At 40.4% G+C, this 12,481-nt stretch overlaps 1 protein-coding gene across 3 annotated transcripts in view; it reads right to left on the reverse strand.

Annotated features, from left to right (window-relative positions):
* The window catches only part of etv6 (ETS variant transcription factor 6), a 67,507-nt gene that overhangs the window by 5,956 nt on the left and 49,070 nt on the right, over positions 1–12,481 (reverse strand). For all 3 annotated transcript variants that reach the window (XM_020619169.1, XM_020619170.1, XM_020619171.1), the window contains one exon: positions 5,033–5,197. In XM_020619169.1, coding sequence (XP_020474825.1) covers positions 5,033–5,197 — 165 coding nt within the window. The remainder of the gene's footprint in view (positions 1–5,032; positions 5,198–12,481) is intronic.

Here is a 12,481-nt window from a genome sequence, read left to right on the forward strand (position 1 = left end):
AAATTCCTGCTTCATGGTGCATGAAGGCTTGCTTTGAATTTATTTATTTTTTATCTAAAATTCTCATTTAAATTTAGAGCTCCACATTTTGTCTAAAATGTACAGGGTACACTCTGGACAGGTCACCAGTTTATCACAGGGCTTCACAATTACTAAGAAATTAAAAAGTGTGCTGTTAGCTTGCAGTCATAAGTTCTTCTTTGCATTTTACCATTAAACGTATTCGAGTCTAAAACATGTAGCTGTAATGTAGCTTTATAAACTGCATTGCTGATTACTGGAAATTAGGTTAAGACAGACATTCCAAAGGGAAAAGAGCATGGTCTATTATTTCACTATCAATAAGTATTATTCTTAGAGCTTCTACAAAGGAAACCGTGGCACAAACTAGGTACTTCTGGGAATTGGACCTTTATAGGAACCTGGAACCAATCCCAGCTGACACTGGGCAGAAGGCAAGGTACATCCTGGACAGGTCGCCAGTCTATCACAAAGCTGACAGAGACAGACAACCACACACACACCACACTCACTCTGATGGGCAGTTTAGAGCTGCCAATCAACCTAAGCTGCATGTTTTTGGACTGTGGGAGACCAGAGTACTGGGAGACAGCCCACAAAGGCACAGGGAGAACATGCAAACAGAAAGGCACTGTGTTGGCTGGGGGCTCAAACCTGGAACCTTCTTGCTGTGAGGTGACAGCATTTACCATTGCCCCACCACCCCTACAAAGATACCATCCATCTATTATCTATACCGCTTATTCCTGAATAGGGTCGTGGGGAGCTGGAGACTATCCCAGATGACGATGGGCGAGAGGCGGGGTACACCCTGGACAGGTCACCAGTGCTATCACAGGGCTGACATGTAGACAACCAACCACACACACACACACACACACACTACACAAACATACCACTAATATGCAAATGTAATTAATTACTGTCAGCTTTATCTCTTGACAACCTATGATTAAGTTTTAGGACTACGATGGGAGCAAATATCTAAGGCTGCTCATACAGGAAACCAACATCACAAAAGAAACAACTACCACCACCTAATAAAACCAGTAATATTGAATCACTTTTTACAAACTTTACCCCCGAACTCAATTTCTTGATAGGATATGAAAATTTTGCACAGAGTTGTAATGATACAAACTTGATAGCAGCTGTTAGCTGGGCCACATCTCTCTAAATGACAGATTATTTCTCATAACATGCAAAGAGAAAGAGAAATATATAGTGAGCAATTTTTACTGACTTTTACTGAGTTTTTCTCCAAATCTACAAAGGACTAAACATGAATTATACATTACTGAATAAATCAATAAAATAAGTGCTGAACTAAATATGGAAATAATGTATGTAAAGATTTAATCATTAAATAAATTATTAAAGCTCAAGTGACTACATACATATAAAAATTAATGCATATTTAAATGACTATGTGAATAGATTTAGTAAAACACCAAAGTTTTTTAATTTATGTCTACATTTCTACAAGTCAAAATTTATATTTGTGTTATTATATGCTTCTGTCGGTTAATTACATACAGTAGATGACCTTACTGTAAAGCGGGACAGGGGGCAAAAGTTAAAGATCTTGCAGCAGGCTGACATAAGTAGAATGTGCAGTTGTCTTTTTTGATTTTTACACTACTAGCAAAAGTAAAGTAATAGATGGAATCAATCATTAACACTGATTTGTATTCTACTGTATTAATTTCAGCTTGAATGCATTTATTTATTAAACTGCCCAAGGTATGCTCATTTTACTTGTTTCCAGCCATTTAATGTTTTATCTTGGGTACCTCTAGATTAGCTTGGCACCCATCACAAGTCCAAATAGTTTGTAATTATTTCAGAATGATAAAACCAGAGAGCCTCTTCCTATAAATGAGAGGATAGTTTGTGAACGCACACACCTCCTGCTACCATTGTGATGTTGCAAGTAGACAGCACATTTAACCACAATGCAATAATTAAATTAAATTTCTCCTTCATAAATAGGTAAACAGTGGTATATGTACTGATTAAAAGAGATTTGTAACACTCTAAACAAAGCATGTAATTGAGAGACCCCATATTTTAACTGGCATAATGCAGACATAGTAACTTCTTCAGCCTTACAACAATTCTCTCTAACTGAAAAAATCAACTGGACTAGATTTCTAGAAATCTAGATAACTAGAGGGATGACTGAGAATCTGCACAGACAGTTCTCTCTAACGTTATAGAAACAACGCATTAAAAACATGCAAAGTGTGTTTTTTAAACTTATCGACAGTAACATCATGGATTGTTAGAATTTCCTCACCAACCAGCAACAACACATCACATGCAGCAGACACACTAGCCTCAAGCAGTCAAAACAAACAGGGACTATGCTCTGGGGGAATCCAGTGTTGATGAGTTGATAATTCACCACTTGGCGGGGGGGTGGGGACCAGCTGCTTGTAGGTTAGACCTTGTCAGGTAAAACAGCGGGTCCCTGTACAGAATCATTCCCAGACATGGGCCCTTGATTCCCCCCCCCCACATCCTCTGGTCACAGTGCAGGCAGCAGGAGGTAAAATATATAAACAAAACTGCACACAATTGAAAAATTTTATTGAAAATATGCATAAGAAACAAGGCAATATAATATTTTGCCAATATGGTGGGCTCTTTAAAGAGCCCATAGCATGCTTTTCTGTGTTTTCTGACTTATCTACAATGTTACAACGATGAATTATCATCTTAAATGTCACTGGAAGCTAAAAAAAAAACAAACAAAAAAAACAAGATGTACCTATGTTGTTGTACTTCTATGCAGAAACAAACTTGGTTAATACCAGTTTTGCAAACTCTTGCTGGCAAGACTGCTGGGAAATTCACAAGCTAGCAGCTAGCAGTACGTAAAGTACCTCAAATTAAGGGTTGCAACCGTTATGAAATTTTCACAATATGATTTTTTCCCCCAGATATGTCTTACACAATAATTTATGGATTTCCTTGAATGGTCATATACTCCAGGCAGTGTACCTTCATGCGAGCTTGTCTGAGATCCACCAGAGCCATATTAAAAGTGGAATTGTTCAACTACACACAGTTTTGTGGGATATAATTTACCTCCTGTTGCCTGCACTGTCACCAGAGGATGTGGAAACAAAACAGGGCCTGAGGTTACTGCATGTCTGAATGTTCATATACAGAGGCCTGCTATTTTACCTGACCAGGTCTAATGTGATGTGAATGGAGCAACTGGAAACCTACAAACAGCCATCCAGTGAAGCACCCTGAGGCAGTGAACGATCAGATGATTTTGATGGGTTGAGGCCAGCATGTATACCACATGTGATGTGTTGCAGGTTGGTGAGAAAGTTCTAACAATCCATGATGTTATTCTCAGTGCAACACTACCTGTTCAGCTGCAACGCGAGGGATTTGTGAGGGAAGATGCAGCGATCACCTTGGACCTTGGAGCTACTTCAAAGGGAATGGTGTTTCCACTAATTGGTGGGATGTAACGGTAAATAAAAAAACAAAAAAAAAAACATGTCAACTGCCTGGTAATGTGTTGTTTTTGTAGAGAGAATTGTTGTAAGGCTGGAGAAGTTACTATGTATGCATTATGCCAGTTAAAATATGGGGTTTCATAAATACCTGCTTTGTTTAGAGTGTAACAAATCTCTTTTCATCGGTACATATACAGTTGTTTACCTTTCTATGTAGGAGAAATTCAAATGGATTAATGTTGTTGCAGTTCATTATGCTGTCCACTTTCATATTCTGGCTTGAACATGTCAGGTAGGATTTGAGGTATTGTCATTGTCAATAACATAGCTTATTTGTCAAAGTTTTTTGTTTAGGCCTTGTCATAGCTTGCTGACTGGCAACCGGAGTTGTGTGCGTTCATGAACTATCCTCTCATTTTCAGGAGGAGGCTCTCCTGGTGATATTGGGTTTTATCATTCTGAAATAATTACAGACTATTTGGAGTTATGATGGATGCAAAGCTAATCTAGAGGTACCCAAGGTTAAAAATTTAATGGCTGGAAATAAGCATGCCATGGGCTCTTTAATTCATTTTTTAGGGTACTGTTTTTTTCTTCAGCATTTGTCTATGTATTTACTTTGTCATTTATACCTCTCCTCCATACTACTGCCACAGATTTCTGGACCTAAGATGAACTGAAGTCTAACTTATGTCCTATCTTTTATATTTCACAATGCTGATCACTTACAACTCAGTCCTGTGGCTGCCGTCCTTAGCCACATCACACAGCAGTGACCTCATCCTTATGTGGTGTAAACTGTCCAGGACACCACACCGCTCACACACATTCTGGCATGAAATCCTGTTTAATTTTTAAAGGAAAAACTGTTGCTTCTTTTGATTTTGCTTCACTTTCATGTGCCTGACTGCTGGCATTGCCAGAGCAACACTTGGTTGGTTTATATTTCCTGATCAACCGTTTCCTACTTCCTCCCCCAGAATCCTCACTGTAATAGCTGCCTTCCTCCACTGCTGCCTTCCTTTCTCTGTTCTAGCTTACTTTATCGATCCTTTAAGGGTGTCATTTTGCTGGAAACATAATGATTTTAAAGTCACAGTAGCAAATGTTGTTGAGTAAAGATAAACTTGATTCTTGGTATATATCATAAAGCTGGGCTACAGTTGATCAAGGTGTTTGCCCCACTTAAATTTTGTTCTACTCACTCATTTGTGAAGGCCCCAGACTATCCAGTTTAGTTTTATTTAGTCCAGACCATTCCAATTTTCCCTTAAAAAAGAGCTTCTATGCATAATTGCACCAATTTTCCATAATTCTTCAACAACCAGTCAGTGTTTCCATCATCTATAACTGCTAAAATTTAGTTTTCCAGTCTGAGTCCTGCTCCACTTGGATAAAAAAAACAAAACATCTAATACAGTGAATAACAGGAGATCATTCATAAAACTTTTCACTGATGTCTCCAGTTTTCCCTGCCTGAAATACACTTCTGCATCCAAGTAATTCATGAAAGGTGGAAAGAAGAGGAGTACCAGAGTGGGGGGACCGGTAGCGGAAATCCTCCTTGGTGAGCAGCAGCAGAGCTTTGCCATTCATCTGGAAAGAGCCGCTGGTGATCGGCCGCAGTGCGAACTCCTTCTCAGACCATCGCAGCCACTGGGCCACATCCTCCCTGCTCCAAAAGACTGGCTGCAGACCTTGAGGTGGAAGAATTTGGGGCAAGGGAGAGGAAGAGGATGGAAGAAGTTCAGACCAGGGTTTGGTGAAGAAGAAAAATGGAGGTGAAGAAAAAAGAAAGGAAGGAGAAAGAAAGGAGCAGAAGGATGGGGGTTGAGGGATGAGGAAGGAAGAAATGAAAGGCAGGAAGGAGGGGAGTGTGAAGGGTAGAGATGGGTAGGGAGGAAAGGAGGAGAAGGGGGAAGAAAGGGAGGAAGGAGGCAGAGGCAGTAAAATGGATATTGAGGAAGTGGAGATAAAAGCCAAAAGGAGTGAGTGATTACAGGGATGGCAGCAGAGTTAAAAGAAAAAGATGGAGGAGGAGGCAGAGAGAAGTCAGAAAGGGAAAGTAGGTTAGAATAAAAGATTATAAGGTGATAGGTTAAGGGGATGAACACAGAATGAATCATAAGCATTAAAGAGGAGGAGCAGGGGTGTATATGAGCAAGACAGGCTGTTATTTTATTAGATCTGTTCTGATCTTTGCTCTCTGAACTCCAGACAGGCACATCAGAGGATGGACAGTTTATTAGTGTGTGCATATAAAATGCACAAGAAACATGGAGAGAAAAGAGAGCATGAAAAACAGGAATGACAGTATATTTTTTCAACTCCCTCACATTCTGATATACAGTATTTCTCTAACTACCATGGGAACAGCAATGTAACACATCTGCACTGGTGACCAGCAAGCATGTAGAACCAAAAGTGAGAGAACACACTGTGGAGATTAATAAAATCTGACCAAAAGCTCAACTCCCTGGAATTAAGCCACAGTTGACAGCTAGTTTTTCTGTGCATGCATTACAGCAAAAAGAAACCTGGTCACAACATAAATCAAAACATAAACAGCAATTATTGTGTTAATTGTGTCAAGTTGTGATGTAAGAGGGCAACTATTTAGCTTGCCCTGAGAGCAACAGTTGTAGCTGATTTCACCCCAGTAGCAAATACTACATGCCAAGATGAACTTTATCTAATGACTGACACAAAACTGATGCTGGATTCAAGAAAATTCAGTTTGTATTGAAGTGACTTAAAATACCCTTATATTTCCAGAAAAACAGTCAATCTTTTTTTTCTTAGCAGAATTATTCACTTTTTAGCAACAGTCAACACTGGCAACAGCACATGCTAGCTAGCTGAATAGATAACAATGGCATTTACTTTTTTCTATTACTATATTATGTTTGGCATCTATTGTAACTATTTAGCTTACTATGTTAGCAACGTTATGCTTATGCCAACAGCAGCTTGAACTTAGCAGCAAAAACTACGTTTCAAGCTAAACTGAGGCCACTAAATACATATTAGCCTTGGGTGTAATGAAGTGACTGAAAACATTTACTCAACCAAACCAAACAGAATATAGGTCTGTGCCTTCTTAACGATATTAGCTAAAAAAAAAAAAACTAGCTAAATAGGTAGCTAACCTAAAAATACTACATATGCCAAAACAAATTTTAGTTTTTTCCTGAACACTAGGCTTCATTATATGAGCTACCTCTTTACCAGTCAAATTTTTTATTCATATAGTTATTGTTTTTTGGCTCTGCACACTGAGGTTTATTGCAGCCACTATGATTATTTGCAAAACGTTCTCAAACTCGTATATTCTTGATATTTCCTGACATAACAGAATGTAGACCTACAGTATATTTTTTAGAATTACACAAACATTTTTGACCCTTATTTATCCCGGTTAACACAGATATTTCTACCTCATTATATCATTTTGCACTCTTGGTGTAACCCAATGATTTACAGTATGATCAGACTCACTCCCTCTCTTTTTCAACCTCCTTCTCATTTTCACATGCACACACCAAAAGAGACTGCATAACATCCATGTCACCCATATGGTGCGTAACTACTAATTTCTTACATTTCACTTATCACTCAGCCTCATAAACTTCCTCTGGGAGTTGGACAGCTGTTATCTTTGGCTGCCAATGTCACTGTCACACAAGTAACAGGAACCTTGAGCCTGGTTTCAGGCCTCCTCCCCTTCAGCTCCCCCCAATTGTCAAACAAAGAAAGTATTCATGGAGAGCAATCAATATAAAATGAAACCCTGTTTAGATTGTCAGCTTCCCATTTCTTCCTTTCCTTTCCAGTCCAGTCCTCTATATTCAGATAGAGGCATGAGCATTGCCAATAAACCCAGGAAGGCTGAGGTTATTTGAAGCATTGCTTACAGCCTGTCAGGCTCTGACCCTCAGCTTGTTAGCAGGCATCCCTGACAAGAAAGCGTCAGAGAACGAGATACAGGTGTTTCATAACCACAGAAACTAGCGGTGGGCAGAGGAACTGGAAGGAACTGCGTATGTTTCTTCATATTTTCTCTCTGGGTTTCCACTTCATCACCAGATGCACTTCTTGACAGAAACTCAGCTGAAATCATAGCTAGGCTACATTATCTCTGACTTCTAGTATGCACAATATACTATATGTAAATGTTTTCAGTACTATTGTTGTAGTTAACTTTAAACATCAGTGGTAAGACAACGATTTGAAATATGTCCAGAAAACCAGTGATTTGCTCAAAATTTGTTTAAAATTAACTTGACTACATACCAGGAAATGCATCATGTACTGATGACCTGTACTGATTACATTCTCAGTTTGCACATGCATAATTGCATATTGACTGTTGACTACTGCACATGCTGCTCCCACGTAGCATACATTCTCTTATTATATTCTTATATATTTCTATTATATCTCTGCATTTGCTGCTTAAAGTGCCTTAGATTTTGTTACTTATCTACTTTATATTTCATTTGTATTTTGTGTCATTCATGTGGACGGCAAAGTAAGAATTTCATTGTACAGGGAAACATGTTTCCTAACTGTGCATATAACAAATAAACACTTTGACTCTGACTTTAACAGGAATAGCTCTAGGATGGAATGGAATAGTCCAAAGTAGGGATGTACCAATGCCAATACCAGTACTGGGTATCGGGTCTGATACCGCCCTCTAGCAGGGGTGCCCTTTGTCACTGGTTCTGTTTATTATTTTTATGGACAGAATTTCTAGGTGCAGCCAGGGGCCGGAGGGAGTCCGGTTTGGGGACCACAAGATCTCATCTCTGCTTTTTGCAGATGATGTTGTCCTGTTGGCTCCATCAAACCAGGACCTCCAGCGTGCACTGGGGCGGTTTGCAGCCGAGTGTGAAGCAGCTGGGATGAGAATCAGCACCTCCAAGTCTGAGGCCATGGTTCTCAGTCAGAAAAGGGTGGCTTTTTCCCTTCAGGTTGGAGGAGAGTTCCTGCCTAAAGTGGAGGAGTTCAAGTATCTTGGGGTCTTGTTCACGAGTGAGGGAAGGATGGAACAGGAGATTGACAGGCGGATCGGTGCAGCTTCTGCAGTAATGCAGTCAATGTACCGGTCCATTGTGGTGAAGAAGGAGCTGAGCTGTAAGGCAAAGCTCTCAATTTACTGATCAATCTACGTTCCGACTCTCACCTATGGTCATGGGCTTTGGGTAATGACCGAAAGGGCAAGATCCTGGATACAGGCGGCCGAAATGAGCTTCCTCCGCAGGGTGGCTGGGCGCACCCTTAGAGATAGGGTGAGGAGCTCAGTCACACAGGAGGAGCTCAGAGTAGAACCACTGCTCCTCCACATCGAGAGGAGCCAGCTGAGGTGGCTCGGGCATCTGTTTCGGATCCCTGCCGGGCACCTTCCTAGGGAGGTGTTCCAGGGCACGTCGGACCGGGGGGAGGCCCAGGGGAAGACCCAGGACACGCTGGAGGGACTATGTCTCTCGGCTGGCTTTGGGAAGGCGAGGGATTTCTCCCGGGGGGCTGGGGTAGAGAGAGGGAAGTCTGGGCATCTTTGCTTAGACTGCTGCCCCCACGACCCGGTTCCGGATAAGCAGAGGAAAATGGATGGATGGTTTACCCAGTTTTATTTTTATGCACAAAACAGTAAACAGGCCTTAGTTGATCCCTCTTATAAGCTTACATAAAGTGTCTGGTGATGCTCTGTTAAGCTAATGCTAACTTAGCTAAATCAGATGCTTTGTATTTCTTTTTATAGAAATAATACATCAATAAAATTCTGGAAATTATATTTATCATTGACTATATTGTTGTGTGAGCTGTTGTGATAGCTGTCAACTTAAACAAGTGTTTAAAACTGTTTCATAGTGCTTACATGACAATGTATTCCAGGTGTCTGAATTGAAACATTAGCTAACCTACAAAAGCAGAATATTTCATGAATTTGTTGTGTGTATAGGTTCCCAAAAGATAAAGTGAAAAGACAGAGATGGAAAGTAGCATCAAGGAGAAAGGACACCGAGCCAAGTGAGCTCAGTTGTCTGAAGCTGTTAGAAGACTGTGACAGGACTGGACAATATGTTTAAAAGGAAGGAGTGACCCTGTTTTTTTTTCTAATTTTTGTTTGTTTGCCGTTCCAGACCACCTTTGCAAAATTTGTGCCAATGGCTTACTGTTTCCAGTGATGGAGGAAGTACTCAGATTGTTTACTTAGGTAAAAGTAGCAATACCACAGTGTAAAAATATGAAAATGTTACTTATGTACAAAAGCATTAGCATCAAAATATACTTAAAGTACTAAAAGTAAAAGTAGTCATTCTGCAGAATAGCACCGACTACATTAAGGCATTTTATTGGATTATAATTACTGATGTTTTATTGTGTATATCACAATTAATGTTGTATCTGGTAAAAGTTTAGCTATTTTTAACTACCATATATACACTCATATTTTGAAGTAGGACTGCAGTGGTGTATTGGTTTTATTGTATACCATGGTAAGAAAATTGACAGCTATCATACCATGCACATTTGCTAATTACTGGTGTTGAAGAAAAAAATGCAATGTGTGTGCACCTTTCTTCCCCGACTGTCTGTGAGACTCCGCAACGGGCACCACATGCACACATGAAGCAGACAAATAGGAGAGAAGGAGGCTGAAATCACCAAACTCTGAACTAAGTTTCCACATTGTCTGTTTGCTCGCTAATCTCTGGCTTACAAAAGAACTCTCACTGATACCAATCTGACCCCAGAAACACAAACTTTCCCCACTCACATAATGTGTGTGTGAGTGAAGGTACAGATAAGTCTGGCTGCACTCCACAACAAATTAACAACTACTTTGATAATCATTTAGAGAATTGTTATGGTACAGTATTGTTCAAAATAATAGAAAAAAAACCAGGTCGATGCACAGTCTCCCTTACCCAGTTTATCCCTGCTCTTCTGTCTACAGCCATCATCACCTCCACCTCGACCAGCCCAGGAGTGACCTCTGCGTCCGCAGCCCGGTACATCATCATCCACCATACCACTGACTGTTTTTCTGCTGCTGCTGATCGACACCCGGTCATCTACCTCATTACTCCTCCTGTATATATGTCACTACCTTCACTGTAAATAAACCTCACTGCTTGAACCGAAGCCAGCCACCTGGGTCCGCTTTTTTATCTGCTCGCTCACTCTGTGTTCGAGTGCACCCTAACATGAAGAAGTGTTCTCTGGAGTGACGAATCACGCTTCTCTGTCTGGCAATCCCATGGACAAGTCTGGGTTTGGCGGTTGCCAAGAGAACAGTACTTATCTGACTGCATTGTGCCAAGTGTAAAGTTTGGAGGGGGGATTATGATGTGGGGTTGTATTTTAGGAGCTGGGCTTGGCCCCTTAGTTCCAGTGAAAGGAACTCTTAATTCCTCCGCATACCAAAACATTTTGGACAATTTCATGCTCCCATCTTTTTGGGAACAGTTTGGGGATGGCCCATTCCTGTTCCAACATGACTGTGCACCCGTGCACAAAGCAAGGTCCATAAAGACATGGATGAGTGCGTTTGGTGTGGAAGAACGTGACTGGCCTGCACAGAGTCCTGACCTCAACCTGATAGAACACCTTTGGGATGAATTAGAGTGGAGACTGTGATTCCAGGCCTTCTCGTCCAACATCAGTGTCTCACCTCACAAATGCGCTTCTGGAAGAATTGTCAAAAATTCCCATTAACACACTCCTAAACCTTGTGGACAGCCTTCCCAGAAGAGTTGAAGCTGTTATAGCTGCAAAGGGCGGGCCAACATCATATTAAACCCTATGGATGAAAAATCGGTTGTTGCTCAAGTTCATGTGCATGTGAAGGCAGGCGACACAAATACTTTTGGCAATATAGTGTACATCACATTTTTTTGAGCTTTCAGTCACATTTAAGATGATAATTCATTGTTGTAACATTGTAGATAAGTCAGAAAACACAGAAAAGCATGCTATGGGCAGCATATTGGCAAAATGTTATATTGCCTTGTTTCTTATGCATATTTTCAATAAAGCTTATTTAAAAAAAAAAAAAAAGACATCCACGGTGCCGTTGTAAAAGAGGAATTTTTCGACTGTGCGGTTTTGTGGATATATTTTACCTCCTGCTGCCTGCACTGTGACCAGAGTATGTGGAGAAAAATCCAGGGCCTGAGGTTACTGCATGTCTGGGAATATTCCTGTACAGGGACCCACAGTTTTACCTGGCCAGGTCTAACCTACAAGCACCCCCCCGTGCTCATTATGCGAACTGTATTGAATGGTTGTGAACAGGAAGAAAACAAATACTAACTTTATGTAGTTAACAGTGATGTCAAACGAGCTCTGTTTATGAAGACTGAGACCAGCAGCTCCTCTGCAGCAGAATAAGTATGTGTCCAGCAGAGAGGACAGGATGAAGCATGCAGCCTCATTAAATTAAACATTTACATTTCTGACTGTGACAATATGTGCTCCTAAACTGTGACATTCTGGTCAGCGGGTTGTGAAATCCTTACATCTTAACACTCCTAAAAAGGTTCAAATCCACTGCATTACAATATGCTTTTTAGCAGGCTACAGAAATTCAGTCGGTTACATGTTATTCAGTAAGATCCGTGGTAGTACTGTGTTTGTTATCACAAAAAGGTTTCAGGTAATTTGCACAGTCTCCTGTTACATAAGATTTTATTAATCACTATCAGAAAGTAAATCTCATGAAATTAAAAAGTGTCTCTAAAATCATTGCACTTTTATGGTAGTTGTAGTTTTTTATAGTAGAAACACTGCATCATTAAGTACTTGTATCAGTACTCCGTATCAGTGAGTTCTTAAATGCAAGTACCTTTACTTGGTCTGAAAAACAGTAGTATCAGTGCATCCCTACTCCATAAACTATTTCACTAACTTGTTATCAATACTGAATCAAGCCGTCATCTGCACATCTGCACTCGTGACCCGAGCTGCACTGC

Source organism: Monopterus albus, unplaced genomic scaffold (assembly GCF_001952655.1).
Source record: "Monopterus albus unplaced genomic scaffold, M_albus_1.0 scaffold216.1, whole genome shotgun sequence".
Classification (NCBI taxonomy): domain Eukaryota; kingdom Metazoa; phylum Chordata; class Actinopteri; order Synbranchiformes; family Synbranchidae; genus Monopterus; species Monopterus albus.